We start from the raw sequence: 23,143 nt of genomic DNA on the forward strand, positions 1-23,143 counted from the left end.
ATGCTGCAGAATGGCTTGATTTATTTACTCTGAATTCTTAAAACAAGAACTAAGCAACATACACAATGCAGCTTTCACTTGGTAGAGTCTCCAGTATGTTACAGCATTTCCTTCTGCCACAGTAAAGTAGCAACAATTTAATTTTGTTGTATTAGGCTGCACCAATTATCTGCCACTCTCAGGATATGTCAACACTAGCCCCCTAGTTTGAACTAGGGAGGCTAATGTAGGCATTCAAAGTTGCAAATCAAGCCCGGGATTAAATATCCCGGGCTTTATTTGCATGTTCCCGTCCGGTCGCCATTTTTAAATTCCACTAGTCCAAAGTAACTGCCCGCGGCTACACGCAGCAGTGAAACGGTAATTCGAATTAACTGTTACACCTCATTCCATCAGCTACTTCGGACTAGTGGAATTTAAAAATGGCGACCGGATGGGAACATGCAAATAAAGCCCGGGATATTTAAATCCCGGGCTTGATTTGAAACTTCGAATGCCTACATTAGTCTCCCTAGTTCGAACTAGGGGAATAGTGTAGACATACCCTCAGGGACCACTAAAAGAACCTGAGCTTAAAGGGGAAATCCCTCCCCCTGGTTCCAAAGGGCCAAGTTGTACTTTGGCTCTGCATTGGGCCACTCCATAGTTGAGTAGGGGTGATCCATGAGTGAACTACCGAGGGTGACCAGGCCATCATCTCTGGCGAGTCTAGAAATTGTGTGGATCCATGGGAGTCTAGCCATAAACTTTGCATAAGGGACATAGTGAACTACACCCACTGGCTCTAGTACAGGCTTCAGAGAGTTATGACTGCTCTGCCTCTTGCCTCTGTGATGCAAGGGAAAGAGTCTACCTGGCAACTTGGGCTTTACACAGGAGACTCAAATTGCACCCTCTGTGTGAATTCTTCTGTGCAGCTATTTAACAAGTACATGAGCTTGGAGGCTTTAGTGGATATTGTATGTGACTCTTCCTAGGTGCACATGTGGAGGAGAGGACACCATGATTCTCCTACCCAGTTGCCACCCCTTATAGTGGAGTCAGTATAGACACAGTCCTTGTGGGCTATGAACACAGGACTGTAGTGCCACAGTCAGCTCTAGACTGGGTGGGAAGATGGTCCCGTCTCGGCACTAGACAGCAGAGAAACCCAATGTGGGTGGGAAGAGAAGCACATGCTGACCTCCATGATTTTGGCTGAGACCACTTGAATGTTGCATGATCGCTCCGCAGCAGTGAGATTTTACCGCAGTGAATGCCGCAATGCATATCTAGACAGACAAACAGACGTCATCCCGCCCAATGTAAGCTGTTGCTTATAACACAGTCAGGCATTGTTTTGTCTTATTTAGAGAAACTCCTGATTTTTAGAAGAGATAGGCTATCACCAAAGCTCTGGCATAAATAATCACACACACTGTGAAGAGGCTGGGCTATAATCAGTGCCTCTCGGTTTTTACCTGTGCGGCTGGAACCCACACAAAACGCACTGAGCCAGAGTTGTGTTCTCTATGGGGTAGAAGTGCCAGATCAGAATTACAGGTGCTCAGATGCCCAAGCATGTTAGAATATTTGTCTCTATCTGCAGATCAAACTGAGCAGCTTTTGACAACCAGTCTCACAACTAAACCCAGTTTGGTGTTTTCCGGGGAGAGGTTCAAACCTTGTTAGCACCCACAGCAGAAGTGTGCACGATGCCACACTCCCAAAAAGCTTTCTGCATCAGGTTTGAACATAGCTTAGCCCTGGATGGGGAGGGGATGTAAATGGCAATTGGCACTGGATGCTAAACGTGGGCCAGCTATAAAACTTCTATCAGTGTCACTGTGGCAGAAACTCATGTTATCTTCACTTGCTAAGTACATGAAGGCTGCATTCTGCCCTCTCACTGACATTTATGTTAGACCACTTTAACCCCAGTGACTTCATTGGCACTGTGCCTGATTTATTCTGGTGAACAGCAGAACATGTACATTCTGGGCCCCATAGTATATTAGAGCTCCCATTGCTCCAAGCCCGTTTTATAGGCTAAGCTTGTTCTGCATACCCGTTGTACAGCTTCCCTTTGCACCTCTCACAAGGACTTCCCACAGGTTATAGAATGAGGCATTAATGCCAATGGCACAACTTGTGAATGGGAACATTATGAAATCAGGTAGAAAAAATTATGTCCGAATTTACTAGTGTGGCAAAAGGTTGGGGCCACATACGGAATATTCTCATATGAAGCTGCATTGTTCTTCAAGCCAGCCAAGTTAAAAGTAAATGCAAATAATTGGTATATCTGGCATGGCAACTCCCTCACTACCCCAGTCCCCCATAAAGATTTTCACATCTGAAATTTCAGCAGTGAAGCAAAACTTTGCCCAAGTTTTGCATGTTGGGCTGCTCTGAAATTTTAAACCAGAATCTCTTGGACTTCTGCAGCCATCCGGCTTTCTTGTAAAGCTGTGCTGCATGTGCTCAGTCCTTCTATATGGGAGTGATTTGTAAACCTCAGTCTGTTGATATCTGCTGGGGAAGTAAGGCGTGCTTAGGTCGCTTGCAAAAGTGGGCTTGTGCTTCTGCTAACCCATTATACTCACAGGATTCTAGATTTAAAAGGGAGGGGAGGAATCCTGCTAAGGTTTGTGACTTCTTGGGTGGTCTACATGAACAGATCTGAAATGAGAAACTCCCCCTTAGGGTGCAAGGACTCTTCTGAGTGCAAGATCACAGAGTGTTTAGGAGAAGAGCTAGAACTGGAGAAAATAACATTTAACAGCTCTTACTTGACAACAGCTGTGGAAGCAAAGTGTTTGCAGGAGGGAGCAAAAGAGAGAAAAGCAGAAAATTCCTCCAAAGCATCTTTTTTAACATAGATAAACTGTTGTTAAGAGTGTTTATTGGCTAGAGCAGAAAGCTGTAAGTCATGACTTTGTATTCTATTTTTGCTTCTGCCAATGACTTCTTGTGTGATCTTGGGCAGACCACTTGGGTAGTGGTTTTCAAAGGCACATGCCATCTATTAACTTACAATGAGAATTGGGTTCCTGATTGCCCTGTTTGTCTCCACAACCCCTCTGTGCCTCATTTTATCTCTCTTTACAATGGATGTATTAATATTTACCTTCCTTGCAGAGCTGTTGTGCGCTTAGTTTAATTTTCTAAAGCAATTGGAGATCTTTGGCTCTGTAAATCTAATATGTTATAATTAAAGAGATCCAAAGTGAAAGACTTTTCAGTGCCAATAGGGCCACAGGGGAACAAGGCATCTTGGTTAAGAAAATGTAACACTGTTAGGCAAGATGAAAGAATTTTAAAAAGACTCTGTTTTTCCTGTTGCAGAGGTGGGTTGTTGCAAGCGATCAGAACTTTACAGTGTTCTGCCATTTGTTTTTACTTTCCTGTTTTTCTTGCTGAGCTTTTTGAATCCCTACAACCAGATTAAATGGATGATTGAACACTGCTTTCCTCAGTTCTTTGATTGAAAATTGTTTTGTTCCACCCTTTCCTTCTTTCTCCTCTCCCCACAATAAAAGTTTTTCTTTCAATATCATAGCAAACTTTCCTGTGCCTCTCTTTGCACCTGCACAATCTCATAGTAAGCTGTACTGCACTTATTCAATCCTACCTTAAATGTCCTGTCTTTTATCTCCCAAGCTCACTATCTGGATAAGGTAGTGAAAGGTATGGTCTTCCTTCCTCTTTTTTCCTGTTGTCTTTGTGGTTTTTTTTTAAATGCACCGTGAACATGCTGTCTTGAGGTTGCATCTTTTTACTCATTGTCACAAATCTCTTGTTAATACCTGAAAGAGTGAATGTTCCAGTCATTTTGGTAGGAAATGCCTCTGGAACTTCATCCTTCGTAAATGCTGTAATCTCGTGTTAACATTATATCAGTGTTCCTTTCCTCTCTCCCTCCCCTCCACAACATCTCTCATCCCCTTCCCACCCAGCCAGGTAATCAAAGTCAGGAGGAAAAAAAACCCATGTCTGTCAGTACAGCAGGTGCCCTACCCAACATTTGTTTTGTTAAATGTATATGACCCATATGGTAACAAGCAGGTGAGTGTGCAATCTGTATGAAGTCTCCAGGTTTTAATCTTTAGGTGGAAATTTTATCCAGAATGTCTAAGGGAAGATACTTTTCTTTATATGAAAATGCTATGGTCTTGCTATTGCCCAGCTCTGTAAATCACTAAAGTTCCATTGAATTTAATGAAATTGCATTGGTTTACACCAGCTGAATTTCAGGCCTTACATGCCTGTCTGAATTAGTGAAAAATGTCTGGGCTTGATTCCGATGTCATCTTTGCGTCAATCAGAAGAAAACAGAGTTACATTGATAGAAAACGAGTGCAATTGGTTTTCATACTATATTTCCATACTCAAAACACTCAGTTCCCATCTCAGAGCTGCAATACGTTATCTGATTTAATTTATGAAATTATAACTGTAATGGCCAAACCGACTTTAATACAGAAATATTGACTGCAATCAGCATTTCTCAGATAAGTATAACAAATGGATAAGAAATGTGATTGAGTGGGTCACAGATGTCCTTTTCGGTGTCTGCTGATACTACACACAGAGCAGTTGTTTTTCCAGTTTAAAAAAATCAGCTCAAGGGAAACTCTTCCTACCACTAAATTTAGACTTCAAGTTCATTTTCAGTTCTGAGCAATCACAAATGGCAACCAACCATTAAGAGATTCATGGAGAAGAACACACGTGCTATAGTATTGGTCCTGCGAATGGTTAAAATGAAGTGTCTTTCCACAGTGTTTTTTCTTGTGTGACAAGAAAACATGGTGGTCCTGACAGCTGCACTTTTCCAGATGAATTTATGATCTGGCATCTGCTTCCTGCTTCATTTGATAGTAAAGTACATATTCAATCAGAGATGCAAATAGGGAAAGACTTTGCGTGGCCAGACACATATTAATGATAAGAAAGAGTCGATGGTTTCAACAACTAATTAGTCGTTTTGTGAGAGAGAGATGCACCAGAGAGCATGTTCATTCATGAATCTTTATGTTTAGATTGACTTTCAGTTTAGTGGCAGTTAATTTTCTCTAACTGCACAGGGTCAATGAAACACCCTTGACTTGCTTTAAACTAATATAAAGGATTCCTTGTTAAATTAAGGAGTGGGGCTCTTAGTCTTTCTTTAGGGAGTAATAGTGGTGGCATTCTTAAAATAATATATAGGTCAGCACTAGGCGGTGTGATCAGAACCTCTGGCTAATGTTGTACATGTCAGTGCTTTGCATTTCAAAAACTCTCAGGATTTCTTCCTTTCATCTCCATTTGCACTGGAGAAGATTGGATCAAAAGATAACAGATAAGCACCAAGGGAAAACAGAAGATGAAAAATCATCTTGCAGAGCCTCTCTCCTTGAGATATAGAGACCTGAGATAATCAGAAGGCTCCCGCACTGTCCCATTTAAAAAAAAAAATCTTCTACAAATTTACGTTCTTGCTCTGAACAGCCTTTTGACTGATTCTGATTGCCAGGAATAAAGGCACATTATACTTACTGTGTTTTGCAGTGGATAATGGGTTAAGCAACATACTATGAATAAACCATTCACTTGCCATTTACATTGCATTCCCTCCTTTGGAAATATTAGCAATAGCCAACTCTTTCAACATACATGATTTTTACTTGGCTAAATGCACACTATGCAATTTTCAAAATTACATTTCTCATGCCATTTTGGCTTTCTTAATTATTAACATGTTTCTGGTTGAAATCCCTCCCCAGCAATCTTGGCTTATTGAGGTGGAATAGGATTGACTGCTGGCTTTCCTACTGTTTTAATGTAAATCAGTGAGTCAGTCAAGGCTTTAGAATAGGTTTTCTCTTGTTTCGTAGGGATGAGCAAATTTCAGGAGCAAACTTAAATATGTTTAAAACCAAGTAGTTCTTCACTAATGGAGGGCTGAACTGAAATCATTTAATCTTATCACTGGAATTGGGCACTCCAGATTAACGCCATTTTTTCAAAAAATTCAGTGATCTGCCTTTATTCTGTTTGGAAGTTTGTCCTTGAGAGAGTTTCCTTATATTCTAAATGTCACTGGAATGAATAATATCACTCGGGATAATTCATACCTGTTTATGGGTGAATAATTCTTATCTGAAAAGTTAGTCATCTAAATCTGCAGTAAGGCCCCTAATAAATGGTCTGGTTTTCAAAGGTGCTATGCAATCACATTTTCCTTTTAACTCGGTGAATTTTTAGTGTGTAGTCACTTGCCAAATCCTGTTTGCTTTCCTTGCCCATTTAATATGGGTGTAATTACATGAGTGAAACGAGCAATATTAAGCCTTAACATACTAGAAACATCTGATTTGAGGCCTCTTCATCCATCTCTTAAGTAAGATCACTCTGGTCCATTGGTTGAGTAGTTTGGAAAACATTTTACCTTTGTGTTACTATAGTATTGAGAGATCTCTTAATGCCTTGCTTTGCCTTGAAGCACACAGAATTTTTCTAGATAACTTTAAAGTTATTTTTCTTGTTGGCAACCACTGTTTGCATTCATTGGAGTTGCATCCAGCTTGTGACCACATGGATTCAGAACTCTACCAGGTCTGGGGGGACATATCAGGAGATGCAACAGTGCCTTTTTTTTTACAGCCTGATAGAGGAACGACAAAGGAGAATAAATTCATTCTCCTTGCGCAACTTGATGATCAAACCTGTATCACTTAAGCTTAATTTTATATGGCAATGAGGCTTAACTTGAAGGAAGTCCCAGCTATACTTAGTTTATAATTGAGACTAATTAGGGGGCCTTAATTTTTCAGATCATTAACAGGATGTTATTCTGGCGACCAATCTTAAAATGGCAGGGTAATCTCTTCCTATTTCTAGTGAATGTCCCTGTGATAGTGTGACATTCATTTTTGTCTAGTTGAAACAAGCCTGTCTAGGCTGCTTTTTGCATGGTATGCTTGAAGTCCCCATGAATGAGCAAAGCTGCCTTCCCTTCTCTCTTAAGAATGTTTTTTATAGTAGCATCTTCAAGTGTTTCAATTAGAAAATCACGTAGGATTCAATCTTACACTACCTACTTAAGTAAAGTTCCCATTGACTCCAGTGCACAGATTTAGGGAGAGCAGAAATACGTCCTTAAAAGTGTTTTCTCCCTGAAAGCCTCATTCACTTTTTCAATTCCTTTTCCTGCCTAAATTTCATTTAATAAAAACAAAACAGGCAAAATCATCAACTATCAGAGATCACTGAGCTTGCGAAACATGGTGACCTAGGTCTGAGGGGAGTATAAAAAGTATGTATATTCCAGCCTTGCTGATCGTCAGAAGTGCTTCTCAAACACCAGATTATCTCGTGGCTTTAGTACACAGGTTTTATGAAAAGATTCATTTGCATTGTCATTTCTTAGCATTCTTTATTGTTGCAGGGCTGTTGTGGAACACGTAATACTGTATCTATTCATATCTGTGTGGTGGTGACCGTAGCCACATCATACCCTGCAGAGACATGTAATAAATGAGATTTATCAAGCCCCTTGCCTTCCCTCTGCTCACCAATCGATCTCTCCTGGATGCTAGTCCAACATTCCAGAACTCTGAGTTCCAGCGAGCAGCACCAGTTGTTTATTTTTAACCAAACTGGCAGACAAATGTTTTCCCCTTCACCCCTAAATTTCCATTTCCAGCCAGTGAACCAGGATGGAGAGTATTCATGCATTCATCACGGGCAGCTTTTCTGAAGGTTAAACATTACAGTCATAGGGTCTAAATCTTACAGTTTGTCAGGGCTTGGAAGAGGAGTTTTATCCCACTGGGAAAGGGAGAGTCCTAACTATGCAATGGAACACATATACACACACCAGCAAGGTTTTCTGTCTATCTTCTCTCCAAACTATCCACTGTGGTCTCCTTAGATTCACCTGGACAAAGTCCCGTGGGAGCCGTGAAAATCCATTCAAGTTGATGTAACATAGGCTTTATACATTTAAACATGCGGAAAATTACATCCAAAAGACGGTAAAAAGAATATTCCGGTTGCAAAGTCAAGCTCTTGGAGGTGAAAAATGACAGGATTATGGTTTCCTGGCAAACCTAATTCCTCCCTCTTGGATATGCATTCTGAAGCTGTTTTTAAGTACGCAATCACATATTTTTACTTTAGGACCCCTGCCTCATTCACTGCACAGGATAGGTGTGCTCACTGAGGGTATGTTTACACTGCATTCCTCTTCCAAGAGAGGAATGCAAATGCAGACGAACGAAATTGCAAATGAAGTGCAGATTTGAATTTCCCGTGCTTCATTTGCATAATCGCGTCCAGGCACTATTTTGAAATACCCTATTTTGAAAAAAGAAATGCTGTCTAGATTCGGTTATTTCGAAAGAAAACCTTTCTTTCAAAATTACCCTTACTCCTTATAAAATGAGGTTTAAGGAATAAACAACGAAATAATCGTGTATAGACAGCATTTCTTTTTTTGAAATAGGGCATTTCAAAATAGTGTTCAAACGCAATTATGCAAATGAAGGACAGGAAATTCAAATCCGTGCTTCATTTGCAATTTCGTTTGTCTGCATTTACATTCCTTTCTCGAAAGAAGAATGCAGTGTAGAAATACCCAGAGAGAGTGCGTTTTGTCAGATCATTATAACTTGGAGAAATTTGAGTAGGTTTTCATGGCAATGGCAAAATTTACAACTCTTGACACTAGAGTTTGTCAATGAGCCTATTGTAAGAATTTATTTTTTTACATGGGTAAATAACATAATAGTTGCCAATCTTGTACTTTGAAATTGCTTAAATTTTTTAGCCTAAACTTTAAAAAGAGCTCACTCTGAGACAGATACTGGGCATGAAAAACTTCAGCCCAAATAGCTGATGTTTGGCAAAACAGCTGCAGACCGGGTTATAAAATGGGACATATCAAGTAGCCTTGACTATAGGCAAAGCTACCACTTCTTCCTAGAATAACGTGTGTGTGTGTGTGTATATATATATATATATATACACATACACACACACACACACACACACACACACACACATACACACACTCTTTTCGGAGGAATGATATACCAGGTGTGTGTGTATGTGCATAAATATAAAAAGGTCATTTTAAAGAGTTTCCCCCCACTCTGATGCTTGTTCAGTTGGACCAGTGCAAAGTTGGGCAACTGTTTTTGAAAACAGATCGATAGAAAAAATAGTTTCACTGTAAGTGTTTAAATATCTATAAAACAGATTTTTCCAACTGAAATGGCACCCTGCACTCAGTGGAACCTATACAGAGTACAGGTGGGTAGGAGTGAGTAGGAGTGGTGGGTAGGAGTGCTCTACCAGCACTGTATGGGATGACTTCTCTACTCACTCATGACCCTCCCTTGTGGGAGCAATGCAGTCATGCCAAAGTCATGTTGATCAACTCTTCATAGTACATCATACCATCATGTAGTCTCTCTTCACAGACAGATATGTACATATCTAGTTGCATAAATACAGAGAGGCAGAGTGGCCCAATGGAGAGGATGCTAAAATGGGGCTTAGGAGACCTGGGTTCTCCCCAAATATAGGGTGGATTGCTGCACGCACTGCTAAATAATCAGGAAAGCAGAGTGCATCCCCATTCCAGAAATCCATCATTGCAGTAGCGGTGGGAAGCCACGAGTGGTAGTCACCAAAGCTCGAACTACTAGTACAATGACTGTAATGCCCTTCTCTTACTGTACTGTCCCTTCGATTCCTGATTGCAAAAGAGGCAGGAAACCGTATACATGGGAGAGGAGAGATAATTAGAAGGCAAAGGAAAAAGTTGTTTTAAGAGGTTCCCCAGCACATTATCAGGTTGTCTTTCTATGTCTATAGCCCTCCTAACGCCTTCCAGTGCACTCGAATGTGTTTGTTTGCCTTGCAGAGGGTTGCCCTGGTCTGTGCAATGGCAATGGCAGATGCACTCTGGATATGAATGGCTGGCACTGTGTCTGCCAGCTGGGCTGGAGAGGAGCGGGCTGTGATACTTCCATGGAGACAGCATGCGGCGATGGAAAAGACAACGATGGAGGTAAGATGAAAGTGTGTGTGCACTTTATCAGGCTTCACAGGACCCTTACACTATTTTCCTTAGGGAGGCCTTTAGCTAGCTGGGACAACTCTGAGGTGCAGAAAGTTCTTATTCTTGACAGCCAGTGGAGAATGGATATTGAACTTTGCCAGACTAATTCAGGCATATTTTGTATATATTTAAATTGATTGAATTGATTGCAGAGGCAGGAGGTTTATTTATCTTGAGAACAGGCACTGCACAGTCAGAGGGAGTGCAGGATTCCCTGCACCCCACTCCACCTTTGTGCCTCAGCAATGGCACAGGGCGATGAGTTTCCCTGTCTCCTAAGACTGCAATAGGAGTCCTTACTCACTTGGGGTAGATGTGAAGCAGCAACCTAGAGGTTTAACTAGCTGAACCACATGCCCCCAAACCATCCAGCCCCTCTCAGTCCACCTTTTATTGATTCCAGTTCCATGCATAATGAGTCAGGCATGAGAATAATAGCTCAGCATAATGCAAAGTTAATGTTCAGAGTTATCTCATTACAAAGGAAACCCTGGAACAGTGTGAAGGTTTGAATTAGAGGACTAGAGATGAGATATTAAATTTGAGGCACAGGAGAGACTGCATAATTTGTTTTGTTGTCACTCAGCAAAAAGCTCTGTTAACCACAGTCCGGGCCAGGACCCAGACTGAAATGCAGACTGAGTTTTCACATGTCTTGTTTTATCATATTAACAAGAACAGTACAGGATTTTTTTAAAGCCAAGCCTGTGATTATCGACTTCACAGGGATTGGGCTTCTGATAGAATATTTAAAATGCCTTTGTACATCTGGCATGGTACATGGACCAAATTGTCCCCTTATAAAGATGGGGGAGAAACACCCAGAGCCTCATACAAAGAGTGCAAGATGTAGAACAAAGGCCGCTTATTCCATCAGATGAAACCAAATACGACTGTATTCGTTCTATCTATTAACAGCTGACACAAGGCACCAATAAAGTTCACCACACCACATGTGCAAAAATATGGTAAATATATCCAAACATAATCCTAGTTTCTGTGGAAAAAATTGTCATTTCTTGGAGCGAAGGCACAGAATCTCAGAGGTAATCCACCCCAGAGCAAATGGAGCCCATAAACTTAACATCAAAAAAGGGTGATCAGACTCCGGCTCTGTGGGGATGTACTCAGGGATTCCATGGTCTGAGATGTCCATTTCTAATGTGGTGACTCACTGCGTTATCCATTTCAAAGGAACTGTTGATTACCTTGTCAGCCAACAAGGCAACAGATGTAGATTGGAAAAGCAAAGGTGAGTGCTATGTTTATCCTGTGATAAGCATTGGAAAATGCAATCCAGCCCTTTGTATGCATTACAACCTAAAGATAGAGAGTCCATGAGAGATGGACACAACAGTCATAATGGGTTTTACTGCACTATTGCTGCGGACATTGTGCAGCTAGAGAGCAAAACAAGTATAAGCTTAGCTGGCTTGGGGACCACTTTGTGGTTTGCTAATGTTACATACATGGGAGATATTAGGACATAGTTAGTGTTGAGACACTTTTCCCTCATCCTGGGGCCAGCTGGAGATCACTAGCTAGAAGGCACTCCCTGCTCCTAGAGCCAGGAGGAAGGTAGGCATAGGAGCTAGGATAGTGGTTCCATGCAGGGTGATCTTTGCGGCTAGATCTGCCAGCTTGTCCGCTGCTCTGCTTTGCTGGGATGGAGCAAAGCAGCCAGAGTGATAGATTTGACCCATGGTCTTTAAACCTGTAACTTGAAAAATCCGTTTTTGCTCTGCACAGGAAGATAACTGGGAAAAGATGTTCAATGGCTCACACTAAAGGCTTGTTGGCCTGTATCAGAGGCAAACAGTCCTGCGCCGCCCCACTGGGAGATTCCAGGGCGATTGTGCCTCATGCACTCACATTACCTCCAAGAGCACTGAGGGAGCATGGGCCAGAGTGACTCCTGCTTCACTCTTTCAAGGAGCATAGTGATTTGGCACCCAGAGTGTGTGGGTATCAGAGTCCTGTCTCCTACAGCAAAGATACATTCGTGCTCATAAATGATATGGAAACTCCCAAAGGGTATGTCTACACAGCAAAGTTATTTCAAAATAACAGCCATTATTTTGAAATAACTTTACCAGTGTCTACACAGCCAAACCGCTATTTCAAAATTAAATCGAAATAGCGGAGGGCTTATTTTGAAATTGGTAAACCTCATTTCACAAGGAATAGCGCCAATTTTGAAATTGCTATTTTGAAATAAGTGCTGCATAGACACTTATTTCAAAATAGGGGGCCTCCAGCTCTTCCCAGGGTGCCACTCTGGGCACTGGTGGCCACTCTGGGCACAACCAGGAAAACTCCTCTCCCGCCCCCCCCCCCCGACTCCGGAGCCCTTAAAGGGGTAGACTCTGGCCACATTGCCTGTGCCAGCTCCAAGCCTGCCAGCCCAGAGCCAGCAGTCGCTGCACCTGACCCAGTGGCCCCAGCATGAGCCAGACAGCCAGTGCCAGACAGCCCTCCACCACTCCCCAGAACCAGTCTACCAGCTCCCAGGAGCCTGCCAGGGGCCAGAAAAGGCGGGCACCTGCCTGGTCCAGTGCAGAGATCAGGGACCTAATTCATGTTTGGGGGGGTGACTCCAACATCCGTGATCTCCTCACTAAACAGAGGAATGCAACTGTCTAAAGGCGGATAGCTGCCTGCCTGGCAACCAAAGGCCACATGCAAACCCAGGAGCAGGTTCGCATGAAAATAAAGGAGCTGCGGCAGGCGTATGCCAGGGCCACAGGGGGCAGCTCCCAACCAGGGGCAGACCCAGACCCCTGCCCCTATTTTGATGCCGTGGACTGCATCCTGGGGAGCAGGACAGTCCATGCCCCACAGGTGGTCATCGACCCTGGGGCAGAACTTGCTGCCTCCTGCTGCTCCAGCCCCTGCTTCCTTCCCATCTACCGCTCCTCCTCCCACTCCTTCTCCCCCTCCCACTTCTTCCTCCCCACCCTCCCCATGCCCTCAGGGACGCCAAGGCCCCTGCACCTGCAGTACTGGGAGACAGTTGGGCCAGCGACACCCCCAACCCTGAGCTCTGAGCTTCTCCTCCTCCCGCCTCCCAAGTTTCCCCAGTCTCATCTCAGTTTCATTCCCCCCCCCAGTTTTGTTCAATGAAGAGGCTTTGTTGTAATGAACACGTGTCTTTTATTGTACAGCAAGAAGGGGGGTTAGGAAGGGGTAAGTGGAAGGATGTGAGGGAGGAATGAGGCACACCAGGGAGACTGTTACTGCCTGCAGAACGTGCATCCAGGCTCGCAGCAACACATCCAGAAGAAGTTTCAGAGTGCCCAAGGGCGGCTCCGGCTCTATGCTGCAGAGTGCTCTGGTGTCCTGAGTGAGGGCAACCAGCGCACGCAGAGAAAAAAATGCTTTGCTGTCCCTCAGCGAGGTAGGCAAGCAAGCAGGGACACCTTAGAACCAGCTGTCCGGGGGGGGGGGTCCCTTTAAGCACAGGTCTCAGATAGTCTCAGGCAGCAGCCACACAAGGTAACTCCTGACCTGATCCCTGCCAGAACCGGTTCTGGCCAGCCTTAAATGCGATTCAGCGTCCTATCAGTGTGGACGCGCTATTTCGAAATAGCAAAACACTATTTCGGAATGCATTTTGTGTCTAGATGCATTATTTCGAAATAAACTATTTTGAAATAATGCTGTAGTGTAGACATACCCTAAATGATCTGGGAAAAGGGGTAAACTGTGAGGTGACACAATTTGCAGACCATAAAAAACTACTCAAAATAACTAAGTTCCAAGCTGAATGTGAAGAATTATTACAAAGGGATTTCACAAAACTGGATGACAAGGCAACAAAATGGCAGATGAAATTCATTGCTGATAAATACAAAGTAATGTACATTGGAAAACATAATCGCAACTGTACACATAAAATGATGGGATCTCAATTAGCAGTTACCACGTTAGAAAGCAATCTTGGAGTTATTTTGGAAAGTTCTCTGAAAATGTCCACTCAGTGTGCAGGGGGAGTTTTAAAAAAAAGCAAACAGAATGTTAGGAACCATTAGGACAGGGCTAAGTAATAAGCCACAAATTGTAATGCCACTGTATGAATCCATGGTGCATTAACACCTTGAATAGTGTATGCTGATCTGACTGCCCCATCTCTAAAAAGATGTATTAGACTTGGAAACTTCCATATCAGGAGAGATTTAAAAGAATGTGAGTTTTCAGCCTGGTTATGATAACCAGGATATGATAGAAGCTTAATATCATGAATGGAGTGGAAAAGATGAATAAGGAAGTGTTATTTCATCCTGTACAGAACACAAAAACCAGGCATCCCCCCCAATAAAATTTAATGGGCAACAGATTTAAAACAAATAAAAGGAAGTACTTCATGTAGCACACCATCAACCTGTGGAACTCATTGCCAGGGGAAGTTGTGAAAGCCAAAACTATGACGGGGTTCAAAAAAGAATTACGAGTTCCTGGAGTATAGGTCCATGTATGGCTATAAGCCAATCTGATCAGGGATGCAATACCATGCTCAGGGTGTCTCTAGCCTCTAATAGCCAGAAAATGGAAGTGGCTGAGAAGGGATGGCTCACTCAGTAATTGCCTGTTCTGTTTATTCCCACTAAAGCACTTGGCATTGGCCACTGTCAGAAGATAGGATACTGAGCCAGCTGGACCTTTGGTCTGTCCCTGTGTGGCTCATTATCATGTTCTGTTGGCGGTGCAAAGACTAGAGTAGATTATTTCTCACTCACGTGCCAGTACAGGGCAAGTTTCAGTCTAACTTTTAAACATTAATTTGTGCATATGTGTCTAAAGCAAGAGTCAGTTTGGGTCATACTTTTGTAAGCAGTTTGTACCTAACTCCAATTGACCCCAATGGGAATCTAAATGTTTTTTTATATTTTTAATTTGGTCCTTTGTTCCCAGAAGAGCTTCTGTGTATTCAGAAGTTTCTCATAAGAGAATTGTGATTTGGGGCTTTGAATCTTGTTTATAGTAAGTGGCATTTTACTCTGCCTGAATTCACCATTCAGCTGGTTCCAACGCCATAACACTGCCACTATCAATTCCTTACTGTAATTGTTCTAGAGTTAAAATCTTTTTTGTCAGGTCAGACTACATGGGAGACAGGAAATAGAAACTCTTCTGTAAAGGAGAGAGCTGTTTGGCTCACAAGAAGCAGTAACAAGCTGTGGCAAGAGTAATTCAGAAATGCATTCAAAGAGAATCCTTGTCGCATTTAGAACATCAATATTGCCAGGAAAAATCCCAATAAAAATGTGTCATTGGGCAGGCCTACCAGAACTGTTTTCACATGTGGGGTCTAATTCTGCCATCAGTTACATGGATGAACAACTTGAACTGAAGTAGCATTGCACCAGATTTTACACCAAAGCTCATGTTTATCCCAGGGTCATTACAGGGGAAACAACTATCAGTAATTCACCTTTAACAATCCAGTACAATTAAGCTTTCAAGGATTATGCAGGCTGCACCCAAGGAGTCACAAAATGTATTACGGCAAACTGCACAGGTTTTATAAAAATGTGCATAGAGAGGAAAATCCTAGAGTGAATCTTGACATTGTTGTTTGTTACATAACCACGCTATTTCAGACATGCAGACACTAGTCCCTCTGTTACAGCCCACATGCAGAGAAGTCTGTCACATTCTTATAACAGTGCAGACTAGGGATGTTAAATATTGGTTAATTGAATAGTCGATTAAATTAATGAATTCTTATTGGTTAGTCAATTATTCTATACTCCCCTGGGGCAGGGCTGGCAGCCAGTGTGCTGTGGCCTCACTCCCAAGGAACCTTCTGCCACTCCACACTACTGCCTCTGTATCAGAGGCTTCAGTGCAGGATGCTAGGGGCGAGCTGATCTTCAAGGGAAGCCAGTTTAAAAACCAGCTCCCCTCATGGACCAGCTGCCTGTTGCCCTGTGCTGCTGCCTCTGATAAAGAGGCAGCAGTGCAGGGTGGCAGTAGTCCCTGTCTAGGGGGAGTCTAAGCTCCCATACCCAGCATGAGCTGTTACTGAGCCGGGCTGCCTGCCCACCTGGCTCCTAATACACTTTAAATGCAGAACTGCAGTGGTGGTAGGTCCTGAACCCAGCGTGAGCCAGGACTAAGCTGGGCTGCTGGTCAGACTGCTAAAAAATGTACTGGCGGGGCGGGGGGAGGGAAATATGTGTAGTCTATAGCATTAATGTATAAGCTTTTGTTTACTGGTTAATCGGCTACACTATTACATCCCAAGTGCAGACCTGGAAGTCTTAAGCAACCAAGTGACTAGCCTTAAGTAAAACCTTGAGCCTTAAGGGAGAATATAGGGACCATTTCCTTCCTGGAAAATAGACTTCCTACCAACAGTCACCTCTGCCAGGGACTGTGTCTGAGGGCTTATCCTACCCAACTCAGAGCTATGTTGCATATGAGCAACCCTGCTTCAGCACTTTATTTTGGGAAAGCTTTCCTCCTGCACAAATAACTTTGTATTAACAGCTGGAGCTTATTGAAATGTTTGGCTAGTCTAGCGATTTTATTATCTAAGCATCTTCCAGCGCCCTGAGCTTTTCGGGGAACTATTAATATTAAACTAAATATCTCCTTTTCGCCAACGTTTTTATTCAATGACATGTTAAGTTTCGGATGAAGGATTTATCACTGATCCTGAAATTCTCTGAGGAAGTGAGGTCAATACCTGGAAGGGAAGATTCTAAGGTCTTCAGGTAGTTGTGTAGTTTATTTGGTATGTGGCTCTCGTTTGAGTCAATATTTAACTAGCTTTCCAGTAAGGGACAATTAGATGCAGTTAAGAAAGAGGTAAAATCAAGGCCCTGACCATTTATAGTAATTAAAGATGCCATAATAAGTTTGGCAAGGAACTGTTGTTATTCCCTATTGTTCTTTCTTAATTCTTATATTGATAATATTACTTTCCTATCTGCACTCCCCTAATTTACGTGCAGAGTTCTTCTTCATCTCCTATTTCAAAGTACTGTGCAGCCTGGATGTGGGGTGTTAAATAGCTATTGTGCTCCCATCCAAAGAATGGTGGACAACATGATTCCCATGTAGCATACTAAAAAAGACAAAAGGGAGTCACCCTAGAAGCTCTGTGTAAATATAGCAACCTATTTCTAAAATTATTTCTCAATCATTATATGAATGAGATAGATAAATGTGCTTGAGCCTCCTCCATATATCCCAGTAATATTGGCATGGGATCTCTGATGTCTCTCCCCAGTTGAAACAGATCTGAAGGATACTCAGTGATGATTATGGTATCTGCAAGGCATTTTAAAAGTATTTTTCCTCTGTTAAAGTAACTTGGATCCATCCCAGGCTGTTTAGCACATGAGAGCAGCCTGCTGACCTTCTCTTCTCAAATGCCTTCTCCCTATCAGGGGACTGCCATATCAGCATGATCTTTTTCTCTGGAGAAGTGAAAACGGCACCATCCTATTCTCTCTTCCCTCTCTTCTGTCACAACTGAAATATCCAGATCTCTTTCCTCCATTTATATCTGATTCATGTGACCCTAGCACGGGGAAGCCAAGTAAAATTGCAGTGTCCCAAAGAACACAGGGCTTCCTACTCATCTTTCCAATTCCATACTCAACTAGTTCTTGTGCAAGTGTTTACAGTTTGAAAACACAATCCTGCCTCTCTTTCTCCAACCCCCTCTAAAAGAATTAGATTCTCTTCTCTTTCATTCTGCAGAGCACCAGGCAACTCAGTTCTTTCATTTTGGGTTTTTACCTGAGTCTTCTGGAACTAGCCACTGCTGGCACAAGATACCAGAGTTGATGCACCAACTTCTTGTCCTACCCGGATCTAAATACGAAGGCCAGGTTCTCAGCTGCTATAAATCAGCATTTTTATATTGGCTTCATCACAGCCCATTGACTTCAAAGTTAGGCCAGCTTCCTCCTTTGATCATTTTATTTACTTTGGGGAAGGGTGAGAGATTTCCCAGGCCCCTGGGCAAGGTGGGCAGCAGCTGTGTGCTCCCAGAAGGGGTGTGGCCAGGGGCAGAGCAAGGTGGAGCTGGAGGCATGAAGCCCACAGCCCCACCTGGAATGCACCGAGACCCTCCTCAACCCTTGGCAGCCCAAGAGTCTCCAGCAAAGATTTAAAGGGCCCAGTGCTCCGAATGCCATAGTAGTGGTGACCAGGAGCCCTGGGCCCTTTTGAATCACCAGGCTTCTGAGCAGTTGCCCACTTTGTAGTGTGGAAGCCTTAAGAGGGTGCTTTACACTCTAGTGCTATGAAGAATCTGGCACTTTTTTTTACCACTCTCCCTGCTTTTGTTTGAGGGCAAAAATGTTCTCTTGGGAGAGCTGGTGTGAGGACTAAGTGTGCTTTTGCAGAATGTAGGGGCCAGATGGGAAAATAATGTCAGGATTGTAAAAGAAATAGTATAAAGAACCCGACACAATCCCAAAACAAATTCGGTGGCAGTAGACACCCTGATAGGTGCTTTGCAGTGTTTAGTCAGTTCAGATTTTTTGTTTCCTGCATGCTGTTTAGAACCTTTACTTAATACATGCAAGGCTTTTATAGTACAAGAAGATTGTCTCCCAGACATGGTAGGAGGGCTTTCCAATTTCCTGATCACATAAAGAATGATTCGGTAATATGCTAGCTGCATTTACGAAGGCTAAAAGAAGTATTAAAATCTGAACGAACCTGGGAAAACAGATGTCATAAATTATCATTTATCATCACAACCTGCTAAAGAGAGGAGGAAACCGCAAGCTTCGCCTGAAAAGATCTAACAGCTTTTATACGGTGATTTGTTAGAAATCTTTGTCTTGGAGGAGAGCTATTAGTCACCCTCCCTCAAGTAAGACAGCAGAATCACTAATTCACATTTTCAGGAGTTTCATTTCTTCTGTGACTTTCTGGCAGGACAGCAGCCATTGTGCAGCATGTGCACTAGGCATCTTTGGGACTATGTGAGTGTCATGTGGAGCCATACCTCAGGACACTCAGAAATGGATATCACTGCACCATCTCCATAGCTGCTGCATTGCAGCCAGGGAATTGACGGTCTATCAGACGGTCAGGCCTTACCAAAATGCCTGTTCCTGGCATATTCCTAGAACAGCACTTGCCTCTGCCTTGGAAAGAAGGTGTAATGACACTGTAGGGTGCAGAATGTGACAAGGAAGGGATGGACGTTCTCTAGACAAGCCTCATCTGAAGAAATGGAGAGATCACATGTTCACATGAGTTCACGACCACTTCCATTGTGAAGAGGAAATCATAGAATAAGGATAGCTAGACAGGGTGCCTCCCATTATTATCTTCATGTTATAGGCAGTTAGAGCAATCCTATCAACAACTATTTAACCCTTCCTCCCCCTTCCATTCCACATCATAGTCTTAGTCATGCGCTGTGACAAGCAATAGCTCTTTGGAATAGGGATTGTCTTTTTCATGACCTGTCTGTAGAGTATCTAGCACGGTGGGGCTCTAATCCTTTTGAAAGAGATACATATGGAGGAAGAGTTAACACACTTTATTGTTCTTGCTGTTTCATAAACACTAGATGCTGCTAGAATACAAATATTGTTTATTCTTTTGAGTCTATAAATGTGTACTGGGTATTTCAAAGAAGACACAGTCCTCTTTCACAGAGAGTTTGGAATCTAGCTTAGAAGATAACCAAAATAAAAATGGAGGCAGATGGGGAAGGAGGAGAAGGACAAAGTGGTTGCTCGGGAGTGAATGGACCCCCTCGTCCCCTCCCATCCATTGTTCTATTACATTTGTGTTGAGTTTTCCTTTGATTCTATATCATTTTTGCAAGATCATACTAGTATAGGGCCAGATGCTGAACATTGTACATTGACTAGTGCTCATAGGTAAAATTCAGCTCTGCACAGAGCTCCAGCACAAAGTCTATTGGCTACTTGAGTCTCATAGGTATAAGCTTTGATCTAGCCCTCTGCACATTTCTTTGGTCTTTGCTGTGCAAGAGGTCAGACTACATGATCATAATGGTCCCTTTTGGTCATAAACTCTATGAAGCTATGAAGCAGCAAGAATAATCAGATATGTTTATTCTGGCCACAGATGTGCATCTGTTAAAACCTCCTCTTTGTTGTCCATGTAATAACTCTGAGATCATTACAGAGCAAATAATTATCAGTCTAACAGATAATGTTATGCTGTCATTCTGTGGAGTGACGGACAGACAGGAGCACCTCTTACTCTTGTACAGAAAGAGGAAATGCCCCCTACTGCTTTAGAAAGGCTAGCCATTTTTTGTTGCTTAGTGTATTACAAAAGGTTTTCTTGGGCACTGTTCTCGTTGAAAGTCGGCAGAAAAATTTCCAGTGTCTTCAATGGGAGTAAGATGAAGTTTTGAATTCATCAGGTCTATTCTTCCAGGATTATAGCATCAGGGTTCATCAGGAATATGTACCTGCTTTCAACAGGATAGTCTGTTTTCATGGTTGCTGGCTAGTATTAGAGGTGTCAGGCTCCAAAATATTCTGTGTAGATGCTGTTCTGTCCTCTCCCATGGCCCATATGTTCCATCACAGTATTCCCCATGCAGCACCCATCATCGTTTGCTTAAACACATAACACCTCTAGCTGAACGTTATTTGCATTCCATTCGTTGATGCTAGCATGAAGGATTTTGGTTGCAGCATCCATAACTCTGTAGAAAAGCTCCATTATTCAATCCTGGCAAGCTAAGACACTGCCCATTAAATCACCCAACACAGTTCTGAGGCTATGAAAAGTCACAGCTAATTTGAAATTTTATTAGCTCTCAGCTGATCTTGTTTACTGCAGAAGCAGTCTCTTGAAACCAGCCCTTTACCTCTGTATCCTGGCGTTGAATGCTGAAGTTGAAAGCCTTGGAAACACGGCAGCATGAGGCTTGAAAAGGGAAGCAGAGTCCTGCTGCTCCTGGGAGCACTTTGCAGCCAGCAAACACTGAGGTGACCTGAAGAATTCAAAAGGGGAGGCCCCACCGTTGGTTGAAATGAACTCCCCTGTGATGCACTTGTAGGCATGAATGGGACAATTAGTGTTTGTACTGAGGAAAAAAATACTTCACACTTGTTTCATCAAAGTTTAGAAATAAGTTGAAAAGTCCTCTCCCTGTACACAGTAATGTCCAGCAGATCATTTCCTAGGAGTTAATGACCAACTCTGGCTCTTAATCCCATCTCACCAAGGGGGACTTTGAGAGAATTTAAGAGTCCAGACAGGGAAGCTTACAGGCGACGTCATTTACCCACAGAGTATCTCTGCTCAACCGCCTCTAAGCCTTCCACAGTACTTGAAGGGAAGGGAAGGGAAGGGCATCAAAATCCAGGATTCTCCTCTCATGAGTATGCAAGTGCTCCTTCCAGGAAGTCAGTGTCCAGGCTGCAAACTACATGTTCTTATAAATCATCCAAACATTATTTTACAAGGAAATACTTGTAGCCTTGATTCTGCAAGTCTTTGCATGGTGAGTAATAAGGAAAGAAAGGTGGCTGTGCTTCTGCTAACCTGGAGGTTATCCCAGGGATGCAAATAAGGCACAGGATTAGCGTTGTTATCCACATTGAACATGGTGGCCTAGACTAGTGACTGGTGACCAGTGATTGCGGGTGCCTCCATTTTTGGGTGCATAGTGTGTGACATCTTAAAGGAGCACATTTAGGAAGTGCCGAGCCACCAACACCTGAAAATCTAACTGGGTTCAGATGTTGTGGATTTAGCATCCCATCTCCAAGTCACTAAAAAATCACTTGTCATTGGTCCCCATATCCCATGCATCTTTTGGGCATGCTCTCTCACACTCACACAGGGTAAAGAATCAGAGGGGTAAGTTGTAGAAAGTGGTGAATGAGGATGCATAGCTTTAAGTATCACCCCAGCAGGTTGGTGAGGCACCTAGAAGAGTACTTCCTTCTTTGTCATCTATCTCCTTGCTTGACAGGAGTAGCTTGGTGGCTTAATTAATGCAGGATCCAGTATAGCTTCATTTGTAAGCCCAGGTTCTCTCTTGGATGCAAGTTTCCACTGACAAGCTAAAACCAGCATGGCTGGAAGTTGAAACTTGACAAACTCAAACTGGAATTAAGGCACACGTGATTAAGAGTGAAATGGATTGTTACTATTATTACCTCTGTTGAGCCCTTCCAGTTAATTAGAGGGAAGGGTTTTGGATCAGACTACCACGTCTACACACGGCGAGTTAATTCGGGCTATTGTCTTTTTAAAATGGCGACCGGCCGCGAATATGCTAATCAAGCGTGGAATATTTAAATCCCGCGCTTCGTTAGCAACTTTGGTATGCTTCATTTGCCTCCCTAGTTCGAACTAGGGGGCAAGTGTAGACATACCGTCTATAAAGTGCTACAGGACTTCTCATTCTTGCAGATTCAGACTAACACGACTACCCCTCTGATACTCATTCCCAAGGAGGTGGATCCTCCATCGCTTGAAGTCTCTAAAACAATCCTAGATGTCATTCTAAAAGATGGGCTGGATGCAGGAATCACAGGGTGAAATTATCTGGCCTGTGTTATTCAGGGCATAGGGCTAGATGATTGTGACAGTATCTTCTGGCCTTAAAGTCTCCGAATAGCACCAGCTGGAGGCTTGAGAGCAGAACTCATGCTGCTGAGCACATTCTTCCTCTGACAATCAAGCTCTTCCTTCATGTATGCCCTGTGTTGAAGGGATTTGTTTGAAGGTAGAGAGTCAGTTAAGGAATCTTGTGGTTACTTTGAAGCTGTTCTCCCAAGGAATGCATCATGTACTGAATGTGGTAGAAAAATGTTGGTGTCACAATCTCCACTGGTTGCAACTTTAATTACTTGGTGGTAACCTTTCGACAACAACATGTGCCTCATGGTTTGATTATTGTAATTCCCTTCACCTGGTTCAGGATCCAGAAACCGATTCATTCACTGATTTGTGCAACCCTCAGCATATTATAGTCACTGTGTACTCTGCCTCTACCGGTCAGTGGATTGACTTTAAATTGATATCTTTGGTTTTCAAAGCCCATTGATCATATTAGAGACTACTTCCTTG

At 42.8% G+C, this 23,143-nt stretch overlaps 1 protein-coding gene across 8 annotated transcripts in view; it reads left to right on the top strand.

Annotated features, from left to right (window-relative positions):
• TENM4 (teneurin transmembrane protein 4) overlaps window positions 1–23,143 on the top strand; it is an 858,468-nt gene that overhangs the window by 703,499 nt on the left and 131,826 nt on the right. For all 8 annotated transcript variants that reach the window (XM_075919469.1, XM_075919465.1, XM_075919468.1 and 5 more), the window contains one exon: window positions 9,899–10,045. In XM_075919469.1, the coding sequence (XP_075775584.1) occupies window positions 9,899–10,045 (147 nt within the window). The remainder of the gene's footprint in view (window positions 1–9,898; window positions 10,046–23,143) is intronic.

The sequence above is a fragment of the Pelodiscus sinensis genome, chromosome 1, assembly GCF_049634645.1.
Source record: "Pelodiscus sinensis isolate JC-2024 chromosome 1, ASM4963464v1, whole genome shotgun sequence".
In the NCBI taxonomy this organism is placed as follows: domain Eukaryota; kingdom Metazoa; phylum Chordata; order Testudines; family Trionychidae; genus Pelodiscus; species Pelodiscus sinensis.